The 23,808-nt window shown below is 44.4% G+C and overlaps 1 protein-coding gene across 4 annotated transcripts; it reads right to left on the reverse strand.

The window, feature by feature from the left end:
* Window positions 1–1,244: 1,244 nt before the first annotated feature.
* Window positions 1,245–23,711, reverse strand: KCTD6 (potassium channel tetramerization domain containing 6). 4 transcript variants are annotated; one of them, XM_061618771.1, is made up of 4 exons: window positions 23,421–23,711; window positions 8,291–8,391; window positions 5,358–5,465; window positions 1,245–2,862 (listed from the first exon to the last, which is right to left on the reverse strand). In XM_061618771.1, exons 3-4 carry the CDS (start codon window positions 5,382–5,384, stop codon window positions 2,176–2,178), a joined length of 714 nt encoding a protein of 237 aa, XP_061474755.1. In that variant the 5' UTR covers window positions 5,385–5,465; window positions 8,291–8,391; window positions 23,421–23,711; the 3' UTR covers window positions 1,245–2,175. The 4 variants fall into 4 exon arrangements, with proteins under 4 accessions (XP_061474755.1, XP_061474754.1, XP_061474758.1 ...); XM_061618770.1 differs by lacking the exon at window positions 8,291–8,391 and having other exon boundaries at window positions 23,421–23,710; XM_061618774.1 differs by lacking the exons at window positions 8,291–8,391; window positions 23,421–23,711 and adding an exon at window positions 15,585–15,607.
* Window positions 23,712–23,808: the final 97 nt, after the last annotated feature.

Consider the following 23,808-nt stretch of genomic DNA (forward strand, 5'->3'; position numbering starts at 1 on the left):
TTTAGTTTACTAGTTTTTAGAAAATTTTATTGACTATTATTGTATATTTTGTGTAAACTTTAGTTTTTTAAAATTATGTAAATTGCTTATAATTTTTTTATTAAGCACAATTTTTTATGAATAAATAAATGAAGCAGGCAAAAGCATATGTTGGCACAAGGGTTCTTGTCTGCCATAGGCAGAGGCATAATTCCCTATGATGTCAGTAAAAGCAAAACTTAATTACTTTTTAACTAAAAACTTTCCAGGGCTTCCTCAAGCCTTATTGGCAGTGCAATAATTATTGAATAGGTACGCATTTTAAAAAAGAACTGCATGCTCTGTTCATGGAGTGGAACAGATGAGGTACAGATGACCTTAAAGGTGGTTTACTTGGTAATATTATAGACCAAATCTTCTACTTTCTTCTCATGTATTTCATTGTATAAGGAACACTAGTTATATTCACTAATAGGCCAAAAAACCTTGTGGTTTAAGAACATACCTATAGCCAACAGATATTTCTATTAAACTTTACAAAGCAGGGAAATTGGGTAGCTATAGTGAATGCACCAGGGGAGCAGGAGACCTGACCTCCTCAGTGTGATACTGTACTGCCCTACAAATTTGTAAAAATGTGAACACAATTTGGGTTGGTCTTTCATAGTCCAATCCACTTCCTGTGTAGTTTGGAAGAATTTAGTAACATGTCCCTATTTATGGCAGAGAAGGTCAACTTCTATATTCTTGGAAACCCCTATATTGTCTAAATGCTGTTCTGGAGGCTGGAAGTGTATAGGCTATTGTGAGCTCAACCACTCAGTTGGTATGAGGTCATAGAGTGGAAGGAGTGGGGCTGAAGAACAACTCTGCTTCCTGAAAGATCTCCTAATGAATGGGACTGGCGGTGACACTGTTGCTTTGCCACAATGAAAATGAAATGAAATGCATATGAAATACACATGCAGACTCACTGCTTTTTTCCTTACAAGTGAAATTGCTTTTTAACCTAATTTGAAAAATACATTTGTTTTACAATTCTATCATTTTGCCCAGCCAAGCTACCACTTACAATATAGATCTCTAAATCCTGATGACGTTCATTGCAACATTATTATTACTTTGGTTGCTTTGAAAATTCCAGTCAGTGCTTCTAAAAGTTAATCATTCCTGCCCCCCCCTTTATTCTTTCAGAGGAACATCTTCATTTTTTCTTGTTCCTAGGATAATTAGTTGGAGAGAACAAAAACAAAAAATTACAGATCTGACTTCCACGTTTCATGTTTTTATTAGTTTCTTGCTGACAAGCATTACACTTAGGAATAATATTGCACCAGGCATTAAAAAATTTAGAGTCCTACAGCAGGGATGTTTTTGCATTCCAAATCCAGTATAAATACTTCTAATTGTATTTTCATAGCCATAGATAATATTTGGTTGCTTGATTTATAATGCATAGAAAGAAACAGTTGTCATAACTGTAAAATGTTGTACTGTTGAAAATAAAACCAGGAGCAGAGGTTGATCTCAGAGGTTTGTTGGTACCTACATCATTATAATACTGCTTGGTTACTGGATTATGAAAACTGGGTTAGAATGCATGATGGCACTGTTTCCTCTCCAACTGCACTTTAACAATTCTGGGTGCAGTCCAGAAGGAGCTCCACAAACTTCTCTTCAACTGTTCCTATTCTTTACAGTTTGGCTTTGCGCATGAGAAGTCCATGCTGAACTGGATCCTCTGGAATGTTCCCAGTGGTTATCTTACTAGGACAGATTAAACACAGGATAAAACAGGAGGTGATGTTTAGCACTTTACACTGTATTGTATGAACACCACAGGGAAAAAAGTATCCTAATGTAGCTATTCTGCAATTTTTTCAAGGATGCCCTCTTGCTTCATCCTTTGTTTTTGTTTTTTTTTAAAAAGGCGTGTCTTGACAGAATGAGCAGGCACATGCATAAGTTCCTCACAACATGACAGAAGGCGAGAGGCCAGAGCATGTTCATTCTCCAGTCATTAAGAATCAATAATAAATATTCAAAACAATTACATACATACATACATATATATTGAGAGAGAGAGCCTCCATTGTCGCTTAAGTGAAAGCCAGACTTCAGTCTCTAATACATTGTTCTGAGAAGCTGCTACTTCACTTCTGGAGAGTAAACGAAAAATTGGGGAAGAAGGGGAAATCAGTCCTCTGTTTTCCGTGCCAGTCTACAGAAAGTCCAGTTGTGTTCAACTGTATTTTCATTGGCTCGTTCACTCATGTGGTGGACCCTTGTATTTCGGATGGTGAAGCCTTGCTTTGTGATGTACTCCATCAGATGGACTCTGAGAGAGACTTCCTGGTGGTAATCGCATGGCCCAAATGTAAAAGAAACTTGGCAGTCTCTAGTGTCCATCATATGCTTATTCCATTTGGTAAAATGGTTGGAAATGCCTTCCAGCAATGAATGGACCTTGGTCGTAATGGTTAGCTGTGTTATGATCACCGCCACTGGGTTCGAATATTTTGAAAGCTTGCGGGTACTGGAAAGCTCCACTACTTCCTCAAAGGTATCCACTGGATACAAAGGTTTGGGGTCATTAAGACACTGTATTAAGGGTTCAATCTGATAAAAATCTGCTTCTTTCCGAAGCAGGTCAAATTCCTTGAAGTCCAGAGGCAGAGCCAGCTCTGATGTCCGTAAAAAGTTGAGAACATAGCGGAAAAGTGGTCCATCCCTGTCAATGAAGTAATTGCCTTGAGAATCCCTGGCAGTGGGGAAATCTCCCCTGAACATGGCTCCCAGCATCGAATCGGGATACCTTGTGAGTGTGGTGAGCGACGTTGTATACAAGTGTCCACCCACGTTTAGAGTGACTGGTTCAGTCATCTGGGAAAGGGCAAAGAAAAAGTTTCAGAGCTCTTGCAAGCTAACACAAGAATATGCCATAAGTACCTTAACAACTCTGTAAGTCACCACTGGGGAAGGAAAAAAAGAACGACCAACACTTAAGAAAAGAAAAAGAAATAGGAACTGCACTTTCCCCCTGTGTGACTTAGTATGTGACATTATTACTGAAAATATATTAGTTAATTAAGATGGAATCCAACTGGTGCCCTTGCACTCACAGAAGGGACTGTTATTCAGCAGATACCTCTGCCAACAAAAGTGAAGGAAAGGGGATTTTTGCTGATTTGCCCCTCCTCCTGCAGCTCCCCTCATTCCTTTCCACCATGCTATGGAGAGTCCCTAACTCTCTTCAGCCAATTTTCAGGGGTGGGAAGAGAGAATTGACCAAAAAAAACCCTGCTGTCCTCTTATTGGAGGCATCTGCTGGGTCAAAAGCGCAAATGCTGCAATCTACCTCTAATAATCAGGCAACAAGGTAGAGCAAAATTTATAACTTCCCTTTAAATCTTGTCTTTACATTATTTATCTGGAACAAAACTGCTCCATCCTCTGGGAAGCATTAATCTAGCATTACAATTAGGTGCTCCCTTGGGCCAAGTCAGAATTGCCTGTAGGTGACCAAATGCAGCCATGTATTAGAAGTGCAGCTTCTGACTTATCTCACATTATCCTGGCTATGTGTCTAGTTCACACCTGACCAGCAATTTCCTTTTGAGACTGCAGTGCAGTGCTGCTAATGCACAATTGTGGCTCATGTACAATCTGGAGCAATGTGTTGCAAGTTGGAAACAGTGCTCCAAATGGGGTGCCTGTCCCCCTCTTGTCCAAAGGGGAGGGGAGGAAGGTAGGCAACTAGATGAGGGGATGGGTGAATGCCCCCATAGTCCTTATTGACAAAAGCTGCAGTAAGATACACAAAGTACTTACTTTCCAGGTCTGTCACAAACCACTGCTCCGTGTCACTTCTGACACACATACCATAGGTTGGCCACATTGGGTTCTAGCCAATGTTAGTTCTACTCAGAGTAGACCCACTGATATTAATGGCCATGACCAACTGAGGTCCATTAATTTCAATGGGTCTACTCTGAGTAAAACTTGGTTGGGTACAACCCATGGGGTTTATAAGTCAAGGCTGCTCTAATTTGTTCCATGTGACAATTTTGACCCAAAGAGGGCCCATTTATATTGGCTCATTATCACTAGAAAAGACCATAATGCTGGGAAAAACAGCAGGGAGTAGAAAAAGAGGAAGGCCAAACAAGAGATGGATTGATTCCATAAAGGAAGCCACAGACCTGAACTTACAAGATCTGAGCAGGGTGGTTCATGACAGATGCTATTGGAGGTCGCTGATTCATAGGGTCGCCATAAGTCTTAATTGAAGACACATACCACCAATAAATGCACATTGCGTGTCTTTGTCCACAATACCGCACACCTCTTTCCTGGATTTTTTTGGCAACATTGGGGGGGGGGGGGACTGCCTGGCCTGTACAGTGAGCTGCTGCACAGCAGCAACACAGATACTGCAGGGAGCAATTAAAGCAGTCCCCATGCGGCCTTTTGTTTCCCCAGCAGGCTACACAGCCTGAATTCAAGCACAATACTTTTATTTTATTTTATTGCTCTATGCAGTTTTAACTTAAACCTGGCAAAAATAACACAGCCAAACAAAAAGAAACTGATGCTGAGAGGACGAGTGGCATCAGGCTTGAGTTGAATCTATTTTAAGTCAAAATAAAAAAGCCATATAACAAACAAAGGAATCTTCTACAGTTAAGCAGCTGCTTAAACAAAGACCTAATTAGAAAAAAATACATGATTTGCCCACTAGACAAATCTCTACGATGGGTCACAAGGCTGCTTGAAATATTATATTTAAAGACAAAAGAGACAAAAAAATTCATGGTGTAGCCTACTTGGTCAGCTGCATGAAAAAGGTCACTAGGCCCCAATTCGCTTTCCCATAACTTAGGGATGAGGAACATCAGGCCAAGGGGCCGAATGCAGCTCTCCAGTCCTTTCTATCCAGCTCTGAGATTCTGCCCAGGCCACACCCTTCACTGGCCCGCCCCTGCAGCCTCCTCTAGTGATTTTCAAGGAATGTGTCCTTGAACTGTGCTAGTACTTCTTGCTTACCTGGATGGGGAGTGGTGTGTGTCTGGCCACGTCCACTTTTGTCACACCCACCACTGGTACGCAGCCCCCCAGAGGTTGCTGAAAAAAGTTTCCACCCCTGCTCCAACTGATTCCAGGAAATTAACTGGCCAAATCTTTGGCTCCAGGTCTGTGGTTAACTATGTGTACAGAATATTGTTACAATAAGAAATGCAGAATTTGCTTTAGGCCAGCTGTCTGGGAAAAGAGCACAGAAGGGCAGATATATCTTTCTCTCCATGAAATGGACAGACACACATCCATGACCCCTGGGAAAACTCACCATGCTCCCAAGGCCGAACCGGCATACTTACTATATATCCCCAGTCTCCATTATCCATCTGTTCCAATGTGCGATCTACCTGAGTCTGGATTTATTCCAAGTCTTTTGAAAGGCTATACAATTCACTACTTCTTCCTCCCTGTAGGGGAGTAAAAAAGCATAGCAGACTATGAGCACTATGATGAAGAAGGAGGAGGTTTCGAACCCCTTAAAAGGTAGGCTCTCTGCAAGAAGTCTGTGTCTTGAATTCCAGCTACACAGCAACTCAAGTACAATCTGTCTACAAGTAATAACTTCCCTCCACTGACCTTCCTGCATCCTTTGCAGCTACACAGAGGTGCTGTGCCTCGCAGGAAAAAAAAGTAATCAATATGCAGCTGCCTGTGTCAAAATAATGACTGCGTGGTCTCTGAAGGTGGCTTGTACTCTGAAAATGGTCCGCATAATTTTATTTGGGCAACAGCAGCCACTTTTGAAAGGTTGTCCCATTCTGCCAAACGTGTAACAAGGAACTCCTGGATCTCTGTATATATGTCAACTTGTCTGAACCTGGTCTCCTCCAGATGTTTTGGCTTACAACTTCCAATAGACTTAGCCAGGACAGGCAATGATCAGGGATGAAAGGAGATGAAGTCCAAAAACATCTGGATGGGGAAGGCTGCTCTGTATTTATGGCTTATTCTATTTTATTCACACTTGTGTCTCCTGTACAGGAGTTCACCAATGTAAAGGAATGGAAAATAAATAAGTCCTATTCAGAGTAGACCCATTGAAATTAATAAACCTAAGTTAGCTATGTCCATTAACTTCAATGGGTTTACTCTGAGTAGAACTAACACTGGATACAACCCTTCGCCAACAATCCCACAGTTTGCATGAGAATCACACTGTACTGGCCTTTGCCATTGGTGGGAGACTCAACAACACATAAACATTGGCCGATGACCTTTGAACGCTTGATGGGTGGCACTGAGGACTGGACTAGGGTCAAGGAGCAGTGGCAGCTGGTGGCGCCATGTCAGTGGGGCAGTGGAATCTGCTGGTCCAGAAGGAAAAACTTTTTTCTTCAGCTCTTGCATTAGAAAGACCAAGACTATACTTGTGAAAGTATGACTTTTGTATTCACTTGGATTTGTAGAATAGAAGCCCATATTACATTGCACACTGGGAGCTGTAGTTCCCAGAAGGGAGCTTAGGCTCCCTAACCAGGAGCAGATCATCTGGTGAGGCAGAGCTGCAGCAATAGCCTCCTGGCAGCAGTCATTGGCTCACGTGGGGGGTGAGGAAGAAAAACAGCAAGGTCGGGGCTGAAATGAATGCACTGACCGAGCCAATTTGGCCCTTTCGCTGGTCTGCCTGCAGAGTCCCGACTTCGCCACCACATCAACCCTCCCAGAAGGCAGCACGAACTCTGCTGCTGGGAGGCTATTGCTGTGGCTCTCCTCCCCGCCTTCCTCCCAGGGCAAGGCACTCCTGCGCTTAACAGAGAATTCTCTGCACCCTCACAAAAATGGCAGTTTCCAGGATTCTTTGGGGGAACATGACAGTTGAATTGGTATAAAATGGATATACTTATGCTTAGCTCAACATCAGAGACGGTGGTCTGGGAATTCCATTCAGGTGGTCCATGGAAGGCTGTGGAACTGTCAATAATATCTGTACTTGGCCCTTTACTTAATTTTTTTTCCTGATGATGAAGATAAAGACTGTTTTGACCAGGAATGGATTATCAAAAAGGCTAAGGACCATGATTTGCATAATATAGTGCTGATGGTCTACTAATTTTTCCCTAAAATTTACCACTTTAAGGGGCCCTTCTCAGCAGCTTGGCCTAGTGTCTTGCCTGAAATTTTCAATACAGTTTTAAAAACAATGTTGGCCCTGTGGGGAAAAAAAGGTTTGTTTTATTTTCTTTATTGCATTAGAAAGGCAAGACTATGGTTATTAAAATATGAGTTATGTATTCATTTTGATTTGTAGGGAAACAAAAGTGGATTAAGTGGTCCACTCAGAGCTCCAGTGGTCCTAGGGGAATTTGGTATTCAAAATCTTTTTTTCCAGTCAGGTTTCTTCAGATATTTTAAAGGCTAGGCTACCGGCAAACAAGCTCTCCTACTGCAATATTCCTATTCTCTAAAAAAAGTAAAAAATAAAAAATCACGACAGTTTTGTCCTTGCAATCTTTAGTAACTATGGGAAGCTCAAAACTGAAAAAGAATGTGCTGTTCAGCTTCAACAGACAGAAAACTGGGATCCCTGTCACTACTGTGGAAGAATGAGGCTTCCAGTACAATTGTACGATATAATAGACTCTCTCAAGCCAGCATGGTACTAGGAAAAAGAGCAGCTCATCTCCTGCAAACTCTGTGATCTCACAATAACAGCTACCTACAAACCAGCCTGAATGGCGACCCACATTTTCACAGTAAAGCGCGAACTCTCCCTTTAGATCACAGCAACAAATCAATGCAAACCTAATACTTGGTTAGAAACAGCAGTGCTGCTGCCGTCTTCTCCAAAACTTCATCTCATTAGTTGTAAAAATATCACTTTCCAGCCTTGAAAAAACTGGCTCATTATCCTTTCATAGGCAAAGCCAGGTTTAGGGAACAGGGAAGGATAGAGAGACTGAATGGGTTCAGCTAAAATAGGGATGGCTAAACTTTTTTGCCCTGAGGGCCGCATTCACCCTTGGGCAACCTTGCAAGGGCTGCATGTTGGTGGTGGGTGTGGCCACTCTTGCATACATGGACACGTACATAGTCCACCCATCCCCAGGTTAATCTGTGCCAGTCTATTCATCAAGTTATCAATTTGAGGAGCTGTGATCTGCATCCTCACCAGGACACCAGGTGTCTACTTTTATCCCCGTCTCCTTTTGCAGCGGAGTTTGGGGGGGGGCGGAGAGAGAAAAATGCTTGAGTGGGGATCTGCATCCCGCTTCCAAACTAAAGATTGGCTTACCCTGAGCTAAAACCAAGATCACTGGCAGTCCACTGTAGTAGCTTTGCCCACAAAGTGATGTATTCAAATTGTACCATATCATTGGTAGTACCTACATAGTGCTGAAAACATGCAAAAGCTGTGTCAAAGTGTTTAATTTGTTTAACAAATATGTATATCGCTTAACTATAAATAAACCTCTAAGCAGTTTACAAAACAACATAAAATATACATTAAAATTATCAATAAAAGTCAATCATTAAAAAGTTTTTTTTTTTTTTTTTACAAAAAATGATAATATAATTAAGATGAACAGTTAAGCTAAAATTAAAGATTAAAACACATGTCAGCTTTTACAGGTCTGGGTAGGCTTGCCTAAACAAAACAGTTTTTAGCAGATGCCAAAAAGAGTACAGTGAAGGTGCCTCCCTGATGCCAATTACTTAAAACAGTTACTTTATTTTAAACAAAAGGTGCTTCAGCATCCTGGACAGCTCACTGAAAGTTCAGACTAAAACCTGGAGCAGTTTCCACTGCCTCACGAACATGGAGGCACCAGTTGCCACTGGTCTCACCCCATGGATGGGTCAGGTCAGCAAGAGTGGGGCGAGGGAATGCGGCCCTGCTCCCTTCATGCAATTGTACTCATTTGAGAATTTCTGACAGTGGATATAGACAGCCTTCAGGGGAAAGGCTAGGCTGGAAGCCTCGTCTCTGACATACAGTTTTCCATGTGGAAGACTGATTGATTGATTGGTTGGTTGGTTGATTGATAGGTCCATTAAATCACATTGTGTGCTAATGCATCAGGTATTATGGATGGGGCTACAAATGGCCCTCCATGGGGCAGCCTTGTCTGACGCTCTCAGTCTTTCAAAACTGATCAGCTACATGCCCATCCATAAGAAATCAGTTGCATTTTCAACTATTTGTAACTACAGAACAATAGAGACATACTGGGTGGTATTTAATGCTAGTCCTATTCAGAGTAGACCCACTGAAGTTAATAGGTATGAATAACTTAGGTTCATTAATTTCAGTGGGTCTCTCTGGGCAAGTTGAATACAATCCCCACACACGCAAACACAGTTGCCCGAAATACAAAGGATAGACAAATGAATATATTCACACAAATAAAAAGAGAAAAGCACCCGGTATCTCTCTGGGGAAGGGGCTGTACCCCTGTGGCAGAGCATCTCCTTTGCATGCAAAACATCCCAGGTTCAATCCTGGCATCTCCAGAATGGGCTGGGAAAGACCCTTGTCTGAAACCCTCAAGAGCCACTGCCAGTCAGTGTAGACAACACTGCGCTAGATGGACGAATGGTCTGACTCAGTATAAGGCAGCTTTCTACATTCCTATGTTTGTTAACCAACCTGAGCTTTTAGAAAGGCGTAAATGTTTGTTTACACATTCATTTTTCCCTGTAGTGGTTATTCAGGCATATGCCACTTAATAGCTCTCTCTGCCCTGGGCTCCTCCTGGGAGAAAGGGCAGGATATAAGTTTAATTAACAACATCAACTCACTTTTGTGTGCAGGACTACATTTTTGTATTTTTCCCACACAGAAGTGAAGTTGTGGGGAGGAGCCCATGCTCTCCCCTTCTCTCTCATGATTTCTTATAAGAGCCTTGTGGACTACATTGCCTCCATGCACTGGAAAAGACTCCCTGACATGCAGATAGCCATCTCCTCTCCATGGGAGCGCCTTCAGACAGATGAAGGCGGCCTGAGGGTTATGCACAGTGCTCAAACTGCAGAGGGACCCCACCCACTACCTTTTCTGACACATCCCTTCATAGTTGTTTTTACAAAGCTACAGAGAGAGGCAGGAATTTGCGAAATTAAGGATGTGGGGTGAATGGATTTCATTAAGAGGTTCCCCCCTCCCCCATAATTCACTGATGATACTTTGTCTAACTGTGAACACACTAGTCGCCTACCCAAAAGCATTTCCATTAGCCACACCGGGAGGGGCAATGGATTGAGATTGCAAAATCTCTTTGAAGCTGAATTTTTAAAAACATGCACTGAAGCTGATCCCACCAGGTCTTACAGTAAAAAGGGGCGGGGTTTGACTAGCACCGTGTGCCCCCGTTTCCAGGAGAGGTGGAGACGCAATGGCAGAACAGTGAGTGTGTGTCTACCCTTGCAGTCTACTGATATCTATATTCTTTCTTCTTTCCCCACTACATACTCTCTCCGAGAATGGAAAAAGTAGCTTAAAAGTTTAAGCTTTATCCAAAGCAATAGTTTCTGAGAACATTGAGGGGAGAGGTTATGTCAAAACCATCAACTGTGGGAAACAAAGTCAAAAGTTTTTGATGAATTCACTACAGGTGGAAGTTTACTGTGGGCAACAATGGGAGATAAAAAGATATCCCACTGGAAATTATCATAAGATTTCTGCTTTGTAAAAGGAACAAAAATAAGTCTGCACCAATCAGCTTGGCTTTCCTGGCTACCTTCCATTCCCTGTAATAACCCCCAAGGCCTTAAAAGATGGACAAATCACTGCTCTTGTGTACAGGCGGTGGGGTGGGAGAAAGATCTTCCTATCTCCTCCACCAGCAAAAGAAACAGCATTTGATCATAAGGCCGCTGTGTAGCACTTGAATGAATAATTTATGGAAGCAATTAGTTCAGGCAAGCATCTTCATACCCCCTTTACACACACAAAAAGGAGGAGCACACAGTAGATGCCTCATTGATTTAGTGTAGGTTTCCAGGACTTCTAGCAATGTAGAAAGCTGGTTAGAAAAGGCTAACGCTTTAAAGCAAGGATCAAAGTAACGCATAGCGACAGACTATTGCATACAGCAGAGCACCAGGATTTTTTTCTTTTTGTAAGCAAGCAAGAAGCTGACTTTAGCTGAATGACTTTTGCCTGGAAATTCTAAGGTTGTATTTCAAGAGGGCCCACGTGCACCCTGATTCTTCTGGAACTTCTCACTGAAAGAGACCGCCATGACTGTAGGGCTTGCAGTTTCATGGGACTTGAGCTTGCTGGGGGCACCATGTGGGATGCTCGGCCACAGGTCATCCACTATCCCCTGTATTCTTTGCAAGGAATGGCAATTCCCAGAGCAGAGAACAGAGAAACTGGTACAATTTCAAACAGGCAATATAAAACACAGAAGCAAAATGTGTACACAGGCATAGCTGGAAAGATCTCAGGTGCCTCAAAACATCACACTGTGGCACCTAAGGCTATGAGCGGCATTTGAGGTTAGTCCTAGTCAGAATAGACCCACTGCAGTTGATAGGCATGACTCACTTAGGTTCTCTACCCCAAGTATAATTAGTTGAATATAACCCATTATTTGACATCTTTCCCCATCCCTGCCCAGGTTTGGCTTCATAGATGCTGGTACTGTATCCTGATTTGATTTTATTTTATTTTTAATTCTTGCACTTAGAAATGTGAAGTGTTTTTCACAGCCCTGACCATGACAACATCCTCTGCCTCCTCCCACCAATCCCTGCACCACTTCTCCACAACTTTCACTTCTCAAATGTTATATTGGACAGAAAAGGCCTCTTGCTATTTGCAGAAAACTACACTGACTTTGATTGGTAGGCAAAATAAACTGTCCTGGAACAGGTTGATTCCACTACCCAGAACACCAACCTTGAAAACAAAGCCACAGAACGGGGGTGGCGGTGAGGTGAATTCCTCCCCCCACAAATGTCATCTCCCCCAAAATAAATCCTACTGGTTTTGGTGGCAGCAGAAAAAACAAAAAACAAACCAACCCCCCCCCCACCGTTCTAAGGATGCAAATCGTCCCCTCCCTGGTCATAAGAGAAATCATTTGATGAGTAGAGAACGACAACCTCCATTTCTCAGCTAACTTTCAGAGATCACAAGGGGGGCTGTGTGCCTGCGTGTGCCCTGTGTGCATGAGAAAGTGTGGGATGGCCACACCCATCACTGACACAGAGCCTTTGGAGGGCTGGCCAAAGCTGACTGTGGTCCTTGGACCAAAAGAGATTAGCCACCCTGGCCATAGAAGTTGCTGGCCCTACTAGACTGCCCACCCACAGAGTGCCTGCATAAACCATCTATAATGCTCAGATGACCTAAAAGGGGCAGGGGGAGAGAAAGTGTAAATTGCGACCAATCAGTTTGCTTGCCAAACAGACTCCACCACCCACCCACACCCAGCCCCAAACACAATGCAGAGTAGGATTTTTTTTGGGGGGGGGACTGCAAGCATAAGCCAATGTGCTTGGCATGCAAACAATTGCTACTGTGCTCCAAAGTGGGCAGCAAACCTTCTCCAAAAACGTGCATGCCACAATCTGGTTAGACGGCCTGTCCAAGGCAGCACAGACTTATATAGCCCAATAAGCCCCACTTCCTCAGCCAGCATTGTGGCACAACTTGCATTTGCACATTACATCTGGTATGCCCCACCTTCTCTCCAGACAGCACCTGCATTCCACGGCAGGTGGGGAGCATATTTCTAATATTGATAATATTAAACAAAATATTAGAAAACAAACACTTATATCAGGACTGAAAGAAATCAGAGGTATCCAGGCTCCTAAAATGGAATACTTTTATCTAAGAATGAAAAGACGTTTTAGATTTGCTTTTAGTGTTTTTGTTTGCCACCCTGGGCTCCTTCTGGGAGGATGGGTGGGATATAAATTTAATAAATAAATAAATATATTCTCAGGATTCTGATGAGCAGTCATCTAAATATTATTAAGCTTGCTTCTGGGAATCTGAAGTGGTGTTTAGCTTTGCTTTTAAATGAAAAGGTTGGAGGATACATGGGTAAGCTTATTAATGATTTTTTACCTCTAAAGTGATCCCCCAAAGTAATATCCATGTGGTTTCATTACAGAAGGCCCAGCTTGTGTAAATGTCAATTAATGATTCATGCACCACTGCAAAACCTTTTGACAGAACAAAAGATCCAAGCCTGAAAACCATGACTGGGCAGAGAGCCTACTAAAGCAATCAAAGCCATTACAGAGATGGAGAGTAGCCTTGCACTGAGTCAGACCACTGGTCCATCTTGCCCAGGGATAGGGAGCATGTGGCTCTCCAGATGCTGCTGAACTACAACTCCCATCAGCTCCATGCCAGCATGGCCAGTGATCAGGGATGATGGGAGTTGTCATTCAGCAACACCTGGAGGGCCACAGGTTCCCCACCTCTGATCTAACCCATAGTCTTTCACCATAGATCCTTTTCATTGGAGATACCAGGAACTGAGCCCATGACATTCTATGTGCAAAGCCATGTGTTCTATCACTGAGTGTAGGTCCTCCCAAATTATAACCAGTGTAGAGCCAGTGTGGTGTAGTGGTTAAGGTGCTGGACTACGACCTGGGAGACCAGGGTTTGAATCCCCACACAGCCATGAAGCTCACTGGGTGACCTTGGGTCAGTCACTGCCTCTCTGCCTAACCTACCTCACAGGGTTGTTGTGGGGATTAAATGAAGAGGGGGAGAACCATGTATGATACTTTGAACTCCTTGAAGAAAAGGTGAGATATAAATGCAATAAATAATAATAATAACGAATGACAGATTTTCTACCTCCGTGAATAACTACTCAGAGGTATCTTGGCTTCTTAAACCCTTGAAGATTTTACAAAAATGGGAAATCGAAAGGGCTTTAATATATTTAACTAAAAGGAAGCTGTAACTTTCATTAAACAACTCCATGCTGTCAGTCTTTCAAGCTGTTCCCAGACTGACAATTACATCTCATTATACCGAGTTCCCTGCCTCTGGCACTGAGATATTTTATGTATGTAACAGATGGAGCATGTGTCCTAGCTCCAAGGAGAACTACAGTGACATTTGTGCTGAATTTCTCCACTTCTGAAACATGTACAGAATTTGGCATAAGAGTTCTTATTAAGAAAAAAAGAAAAATGTTCAGAGAGGTTTGAGTTATAATGGAACCAAGGTGGTATAAGAAGTCAAAAAACATTTCAAATACAGTAACAAAAGGATAACATTGATTCATAATAATGAGCAGTCATTAAAAGAAATGATCCACTGCTAAGCTATTAGCACTACTCCAGCATCAGTTATTTTTAAGCCAATATCTTCAACTTGTTCACTTGATGCGCCTTAAGGTGATAACACTGCAATCTCATCTACATGTATGGAAAAAATAGGCAAAGCAGACGTACTCTAGAATTCTGATGTAGGACTCTGAGTGAGCACCCCATGATACCCAGTGATACCTGTGGTCCTCCAGATGTTGCTGAACTACAACTCCCTTTAGCCCCAGGCAGCATGACCAGTTATCTGGGATGATGGGAGTTGTAGTTCAGCAACATTCAGCAAAATCAGGAGTTGACAAGAAGCAGATCACAGCCCACCGATCAGCCACTAGCCAATTTCTGGTGGACCACCTAGTCTTTTGTGTACAGTGAGAAGGGAAAAATGTTAAAACATTTAAAAAGCACCCAATCAACTACTATTGTATCCATTTTGCCAAGACAAAGAATAGAATATGATGCTAGCCAGCACCCAATCACAACACAACTCTACCAGTATAAAATTCCCACAGAGGAAGACTCAGGTGGTAGGACATGGGGCTCTTTCTCTCCAGCCAAGCACACTTAAAAGCTCCCAAGAGGGAACTGTGGTGAAGGTAGCTCTGGGTAAAGGACCCTTTGCACAAAAAGAAAGAACTTGCCTGTCTCCAGAACATTTTTAGGAACCTGAGCACTAGCACTTCTCTGCTTAGATCCCAAACAGGTACCAGCAAGCAGAAGCTCTTATTCCACTCCCAACAAGTGGGATGCCAGGACAGAGCACCATACGCAGGTAAGAGGGGGTGGCGACACTTGCTGCAAAGCATGACTGTTGTGACTGTCTCTTTTATCTCCCTCCCTGCACTGAACCTCTCTAGCAATCTCCCCACCACCATCTACTCTCTGCAAACAGCAATCTCGCTCGCTCGCTTGCTCGCTCGCTCGCACGCGAGAGAGAGAGAGAGAGAGAGGAAGCACTTATCCCACATGCAAGTAAGCTCTCTGCTAGCAAGGGCCAGGCACTCTGTTCCCAGCACTGCTGCTACCATCCAAACATTCATAAGCACGTCTGCCTTGCAGGATCACAGACCAGAGATGTGTCGTGGCCCCGTCAGAGGACTCATCAGACGAGGATGACTCGGGAGTAACAGCAGTAGACCCAGAACCAGCAGACTCAGAAGGAGAAATGGAGGAAACTCCTGAGAACCCAGCTCCTTCTCCCCCTCAGCTGCAGAGCACCCCAGACACAGCTGAAGCCCTTCAGCCAGACGCAGACAGTGAACAGGATACTCCCCCCTCACCTGCAGAATGTAGACAGCAGAAGGTAAGGCAGAAGAGGGGCAGGCCTGTCCGCTTAAGGCCAAAACACTGAGGGCTCACACCTGCTGACAAACCTGCTCCTTAAAAGTCAAACCTTGGCTTCAGCTTGTTGCTGACTACAACATCAGGAGTGACCACTGTGTGTCTTCCTATTCCCTGAACCTTGACTTGGACTGATCTCTCGGCAAACTAGACCCGGACCTTCACTGACGTCTCTTCTGGATTTCTGGCTTGGCACGTAAGCTTTGAACGGCCTCTGCCCTTATCTTGCTTCCTCCTTGCTAGCCTGGCAGATTTATAGCTAAGCTGCCGGCTGAGGACTTACAGCCTGGCAATTACCAAGGAATCTCCAGCCCTGCCTGCACCCCCACTGACACTGCTGTCTCAGTGAAGAGCTGACAAGATGCATGTAGCAGAACAAATTGTCACCACATGCAGACACACACTCAACATGCTCCTACTGGAACTAAGGGTAAAGAAAGTCTACCTACTCCCTGTGCCTACAGTCTCCCTTCTCCAAGGGAGGGGATGTGTTGAGGCATGAGCATTGGCAGAGGACCCAGGTGGCATCACCCACTCTTCTGCACAAGCATCTACTGTGCATACAGGTAGTTGTTATTATTATGTATTAAATTTTATTCCTCCCTTACTCCCAAAAGAGCCCAGGGTGGCAATTCAGAGACTATATAGTCCAGGTGATGACTATTGCTTGTTTCCCCCTCTCTCTCTCCTGCTCCCTCACAGGTACAGGGACTATCCCACACCCTGTTCTGTGCAGAGCATGAGAGAGGGCCACCCCATGACTAGCAGCAATGTCCAGGATGCTCCCAGCTATTCCTCTATGGGATTGTTCACCTACTTCAGGAGCGGGGAACCTGTGGCCCTCCAGATGATGTTGGGTTACAACTCCCATCATTCCTGACCACTGGTTGTGATGGCTGAGGCTGATGAGAGACTGGGAGTGCCACAACATCTGGAGGGCACCCAGTTCCCCACCCTTGACCTACTTGTCCCAAGCAGGTTCTTGCACCCTGGCATGCTCCGTGATAACACACTTATGCAATAGAGGAGGGTCCCATAAGGGTCACAGCAGCTCCTACCCTGCTGCCTGTCAGGCTACTGTCCAAAGCACAGAAGCCCTACTGGAGTGACTGGTTGGCAACCCCACACACGTCCCTGTCCCTTTTAGGGTCTCAGCCATCCCGTGTGCTGACCCATAAAAGCTATGACTTTGCCACATGGGATATATCTGTGTTGCTAGGGAGTGGTAGAGAGGGATCCCTCACTCACATCCTAGTAAGGGGATGGAGAGCCTGTCCTCTGAAAGGCTGTTGCACTCAGGTCCTGCTTGCAGGCTTCCCATGAGCATCTGGTTGGCCATTATGAGAACAGAATGTTGGACTAGACAGGCCTCTGGCCTAATCTGGCAGGGCTCTTCATATGTTATCTGGAGGGCCATTATACCCATCATCCCTGGCCACCGGCCATACTGGCTGCAGCGAAGGAAGCTGAGACTCTAACAACATTTGGAGGGCCACAGGAGTTCCCCATCCTGGCACGAATCCAATCTTGTTTCAGCTGGTCTCATCATGGGACTCTGGGGGGTAGAGATGGGCAGGCAGGGATTTTGATGGATTCAGAGCCAGTGGTCCCTCTACTGTCTGTTCATTCCAGCTCCCTAGACAGCGATGGGGCAGGCCTCTCAGGCCAAAGAAGTACAAGTGGTACTGTTGCCAAGGTGTATGTTGCATGAGACAGGCAGCTGTGAAGGGGGAGAGATGATGTGTGGGAAGGGCAATGAGGCCTGCTGGGATGCCACCCAACAAGGCTGGCCTGATATGGCCTGTAGGGCAAAATAGCAAGGCTTGGGTGACTGGTCACTTGGGTTGCTAGGGGGAAAAGGGAGCCAAAAGTGCTGGCGGTCCCATATATTGGTCCATGCAGCACTCCTCCCAATTGGCTCAGGTGTGGGGGACCCCACCTCAACTTTCCTAGCATGGGTTTGTACCCTAGATTGAAGCTGGGACCTCCTGCATGTAAAACACCGCCTCTGGGCTCCTCCTATGACTGGGTCTTGAGGCTGTAAGAGGGGGCAGGGAGAGAAATGCCCCATGATACATCTGATTCCCAATGGCTGCTGTGGCTAAATAATTAGGAGCTGCTCCATAGAACATCAGTTTTGAGGTTGATTAGCGTTGGCCAAGCATGCAAAAAGTGAGTGGGACGCTGCTCCCACTGGAGAGGCTGACTCCTCTCTCTTGCTTCCTGACCCCATGCAGTGAGCTCCTGGAGGATGCAGTTTTCCGTGTGTGTCCATGATCTCCCTTTGGCAGCCTGGCAAGTGTCTTTCCCTTCTTGATGTCCTCTCTGCAGCCTTCCTGCCCAAGGAACTACGCAAGTCCTGTGTTGGGGTAAGTTCTCCTTCCTTCCGTGTGTGTGTGCTCCAAAATGGTGCTTGTGAGCAACATGAGGGGATTCAGGTTCTTGTGTGCAGGGATGCCTGGGGGCTGGCAATAAGAGAGATGTTGCTGCCTAACATCTGTAGGCACTCTGACATTGTTTTGTGGGTTGCAATGCAGTGATGTGTGCTGGGGACATGGGCATTGTGGGTTCTTTGGATCCTCCTGTGTGTGAGCAGGATTGTCACTGTCATAGACCCCGATTGGTGGGCTCTGTGGTGATGTTTTCATGGACCCTGGAGCTGCAGCTGCTGTTTTTGTGCTGTTTGTGAGTCGTCTCCTCCCAGGCTAGGCATGTCTATCAGGGATGGACAGGCTTCAGGCCTGTGGAGCATACTTTTTATTTTTGACAAGAACACTGCGGTTCACCAACCAGAGCTAGGTGCAAAATAGCGGTTCATGTGGGGGAGACGTGCTAAGATTTAACAAACAGGATGCCTCTGAGATCATGCTTAGCCCAGGAATGTGTAATCAGTACCAGAACCAAACTTACAAGTCCTTTTGCAAAAAGATCCATTCCTGGTCTCCCCCTCCGCCTGCTTTCCCCCCCCCAACAATCTAATTTGGGGAGGGCAGATGAGACATGTTTGGTTGTTGCTATTGTTAAGACAATAGGGAGTCAGAAAACCTTGCTGATCTGTTGCAAATCAATCAGATCTACCCTATGGTCCCAGTCTATCTTTGGCTCACCCTTAACATATAGAATATGCCTTAGCAGTGGCACACACATACACATAACTAGAGTACAGGATTGCTCTGCCCAACTGCAATCCTATACTCACCTGGAGGTAAGCCCTATTGAATTCAATGGGACACTCCTGGATTGTGGTGTAAGGGGGCTTTACTCTGTTCCATCAGGGTACTTTTAATGAAAACTTGTTATTTAAAGACAAAAGCAATATTCCCTGTTTTGGTGGGTGGATGGGAAAGTTTCAAATGTTAAGAATTCCACAGGCTCTGGCCACATCCTGCTATATGCATCACAATTACAGTTATGTAGATATCTGGACCATCTGCAGACCCACTCCAATGAACACTCTAATGTGTGAAGTTGTAGTGTATTGTGGACAGTGCCCAAATGCTATGACCCGACTTAGTACCTGCTTGTGTATACCATGGGTAGCCTACGTGGTGCCCTCCAGATGTTGCTGGACTACAACTCCCATCAGCCCCAGACAATATGGCCAATAATCAGGGACAATTGAAGTTATAGTCTGGCAACATCTGGATGGGACCATTTTGGTTACCTCACATATATACAAACAGGTCCAGCTAATTCAGTGGATAGTAGAAAACCTATCTCCTATCTAACGCAGCAGATACCTCTTCATCACAACATGTATGGGCATTCAAAATATGGCAAGAGGCAAGTCCAGAATAAGCAGAAGTACTGAAGGATATTTATGCATACATGGACAAGACTTTCCAAACATTTGTGAAAACAGATATTATTCATATCTCCAAAAGCATTTCCACCTGGTTCCCAAAGATCAACTTGCCATTCATGTTAGTATTTGTTTATATATTCCTTAGCCTTTACCTGTGGCCTCCAACCTCTGATGGTGGATATCTGAAGAGCATTCAGATATAAAGCTAATCAATACTTTCTAGTTCCATTTCAGTGGAAAGTTGTAGCACAGCCCACAGCATGATGCAATATACCTGCTTTTCACACAGAGAATAAGGCTATCAATGGATATTAGGCACAAAGAATGTGTAAAACCTCCAGTGTTGAAGGCAACATGCCTCTGAACACCAGTTGTTGGGGAGCACAAGTTGGAAAAGTGTTGTTGCGCTCATGTCCTCCTTGTGGGCATCCCATAGACATCTGGTTGGCCACTGTGAGAACAGGATGCTGGATTAGAGCAGCTTTTCGTCTGCTCCAGCAGGGCTTTTCTTTGATGGTTTGTTTAGTACTCTTGATCAAAGAGCTACATTTATCCTCCTTATACACTCACCACCACCTTTGTCAGCAGACTTTGAAAGCCTGGTGCCTCAGAGGCATGACTCCAAATTATTCCAATGCTGAATGATCCTTGAGAGTATCCATTCATTATACAGAAATGCCTTTCTCATGTGAACCTGCCTGATCATGAAGATCTTCACTGGAGACTGATGGCAAGTATTCCTGCTTCCTGAGGCTAAGCAGGTGGTAATTGGGGATAGAGCTTTCCTCTGTAATTGCACCCTGCATATGGAGTGTCTGTTCATCTACCTATTGCTTATCATCCCAGTGACATTAAAACCCTTCTTTTTGGCCAGGGCTTTCAGAAAGTAAGCACAATAGTGATTCCAATTCTGCTATTATTGTTATTTTTAGCATATGATGTTTTGGATTTCATAGTGGTCACTGTATTACTGGCTGGCTGTGAGCTGCACTGAGACTCACTGACCTGAGATATAATTGAAAATAAATAAAGAGCAAACCCATGCACTAAATAGAGGACATAGCCATATTAGTTGACATCCAATGAATGTGCATTTCAACATTAATATGGAAAGCAAGGTGAATGGTGAGATCATTCTGCACAAAATTTAATTGCTGTAACTGGTCTTTCATATCCCTTCACAATTGAAGGTGGCATCAGCTACTTTGATGACTGACAAGCGATTAATGGAGGAGATTGGCCTCTTCAGGGATCTCCAAGGTGCTACAGTCAAAAGGAACTCTATGCACTTTTTAGTAAAGGTTTGTGAATGGGCCATTTCAGACCCATTAGCGTGTCCCATCTTAGGGATGCTACAGTGATGAAAATGTCTGCCATTTGCTAGAATTCTCTTGAAGGCACAGTCTGCGCCTGTCCCAAATGGAACCTACCCATCCCATAAAATCGTCCATCCATGGATAACTGAATTTTAAATTACAATCCATAGTTTGAGAAAATACTCTCAGTACAAGCAAATGTGGTAATTGTCTAAACCACACAGAACTGTCACCATTCAAACATAACACTGAACTTGGTCATCAAGATATCATGCTTCAAATCTCAATTTAGCCCTGTGCGGACCTCAAGGAAGCCTTTTGGCCTTTGTCCACATATTAATTGAGAATAATTAAGATTGCTTTAACTTAAGAGACCACAGAGCTACACATGGGATTGGGACTTCTGCCTCAGAACAATAAGAGTGGCAGAAGGTGATGTGCAGGTAGTTTGCAATTTTAGTGAAGTTTTTTTATAGGAAATCATTTTCTTTTGTTTCTATTTCTGTGAATATGTGAAGTAGAGCAAAATTTGCACTAAAAAAACTCCAAACATAATTGTGGAATAATGGCACTGACTTCTGCAGAATAGTCTCCAGTGGACCTCAGGAGTGTCTCAATTTGCACAAGATGAAACAATGGGAGGTGAAATATATTCTAGCAAAATTCTAGGTGTGCTCTATGTTTTTAATTGTCTGTGCCCACCTTGCCTTAAATGAAGTGGTTTAAACATAGCAGGCTGAAAGCATGCATCCTCTTTTTCCCCACAGCTAAGAGTCATTGCTGAAGTAGCAACTTATTGGAATCAGTCTGATTTTACATCAAACTGCAGTTTCAGATTCCACTGTTAATGGAATCTTTTTTTTATTTATTTATTCATAATTTGATTTATATCCCACCCCTCCTCCCAGCAGTAGCCCAGGGCGGCAAACAGAAATGATAAAAACACTTTAAAACATCAAAAAAGACCTTAAAATACATTAAAACAAAACAACATTAAAAACATTTTTTAAAAAGCTTTAAAGATCTTTTTTAAAAATAGGGTTAAAAACATTATTAAAGAAAACATATTAGAAGCAATTCTAACACAGACGCAGACTGGGATAGGTCTCAACTTAAAAGGCTTGTTAAAAGAGGAAAAGTCTTCCAAATGTGCCAAAAAGATAGCAAAGAGCAAAAGGAAATTGTGAACAGTATCATTGCTTTTCAGCATTTCCCCCACGTTTTTATTCTACAGCAGGCACATGTAGCCTCCCACCCAAATTTAAACCAAAGCTGTCCCTGGCCACATCCACACCAGGCCTTTATTTCACTTTGGACAGTCATGGCTTCTCTCAAAGAATCCTGGGACGTGTAGTTAGTGAAGGGTGCTGAGAGTTGCTAGGAGACGCCCTGTTCCCCTCACAGACCTTCAATCAGAGTGGCTGACTGTTAACCACTCTGGCCACTGGAGCTCTCTCAGGGGAATAGGAGTCTCCTCTCAGCACCCTCCACAAATTATACTTCCCAGGATTCTCTGAGGGAAGCCCTGACTGTCTCAAGTGAAAGCAAAGTCTGGTGTGGGTGTGGCCCCCTGATTAGCCAAGCCCAGCAGCTGTGAGGCTTTTAGAACACTGCCGCCCTTATCATTGGCTTCCAGCCAAAATTTCTTAATTACAAATCAGCCAGGCATTTTTTTAACTTGTAAACTGTAGAAGATGAAGGTCAGAGTATGGGGCAAGGTCAGTATTAGGATTACAGGTACTCTGTGAACACGGCTGATTTTTAATGAATTTCAACAGATTATGAGAACTCTCAGGGGAAAAGTCCAAAAGGGCTCTGGGTTTTTTTCTCTCTTTTTACACTTTGAACTGTCTATTCTCTGTGACTGTTTTGTGTATCGCCATGAAAATTGACAGGGTTGTTAAGCAAGTGTTTCTGAGTTCAGTACTATACGTTTGGTAAGGTTTTGTTTTGAAATGAGCTTATGGGAAGCATCAGAATGGCATGGGGGTATTTTCGATTTAACATTGCGGAATGTGAAAAATCCATGCTGGCTATAGTATATACAGCCACTCTCGTGGCTGTATAATAACTCGCATGCCCCCGAAAAAAACCCACCAAACAGAATCCAGACTTTATGCCATAAAGTCAATGACATGGACAAGCATCCCCATATTATCCTTTTAGAGTGTACTGAAACAGTGGAGAGAAACACTCTTTAACCACCGTGACTGTGAGAACGACGGAATGTTCAACGATTATATGGGGCAGCTGCTCACTGTCAAATGATCCTGTATGGATCCCCAGGCCCAGGCACATCCTGCTTAATTAAAAGCCAGGCATCATCCCGACACTACAACTTACATCCCCTTTTTAAAAAAGCGTCCTGTCTGCTTCCTTCCCTCCTTTCCTGAGAAAGAACCCAGGTGTCCTGCCTACATAACCCATGCCAACACTCCTCCCTCTCTGGAAAAGGAACCCAGGCGTCCGGACCGCATCTCCCATCCCTCTTTTATAAGAAGCCAGGCGTTCCAACTCTCTCACTCCTCCCCTCCCGCGATAAGGAAGCCAGGCGCCTGGAGTGCGCACACATATCCTACGCCGCCCTCCATTTGACAGACCTTCCGGCTCTGGCCCCCTTCCCGCCATTTTACGCCCCAACCTCTGCTACTCACTCAGGAACAGCCGCTGCCGGAGAAGCTCCCTCCGTCTATCGTGCGCTCTTGGCTACTTTGGGGCCGGCGGTGGCCGCGGAGACAACCTAGCGCGAATCCGGCTGCATCTCTAGCTCCTCCCCGGTGCCGCCTCCTCCAGAGGCTGGGCTGCCCTGCCCTGCCCCGACGGGCCTTGGTGGGGGTGGCCATCCTAGGGACGGGCAGGAGGGAAGGGGAGAGAAAGGGAGGATGGAGCTGGGGAGCTCCACGGCCACAGTTTGGGATGGGTGGCGCTCTGTCGCGCGTCCGGGGGTCTTTCGAGGCCTAGGCTGGAGAGGAGCCCTCACGGCGGTCAGTCGGTATCAAACGAGCGAAGAGTAAACCTCCATGTCTAAAAAGGTGCTAAAAA

This window comes from Rhineura floridana, chromosome 3 (genome assembly GCF_030035675.1).
Source record: "Rhineura floridana isolate rRhiFlo1 chromosome 3, rRhiFlo1.hap2, whole genome shotgun sequence".
In the NCBI taxonomy this organism is placed as follows: domain Eukaryota; kingdom Metazoa; phylum Chordata; class Lepidosauria; order Squamata; family Rhineuridae; genus Rhineura; species Rhineura floridana.

Excerpts from the sequence above, each read along its gene's own strand:
- KCTD6 (XM_061618771.1), bottom strand. The coding sequence starts at position 5,384 with ATGGATAATGGAGACTGGGGATATATA. Across the intron at positions 2,863-5,357 it reads ATGGAGACTGGGGATATATA|ATGACTGAACCAGTCACTCT; the intron begins GTAAGTATGCCG and ends GCCCTTTCCCAG.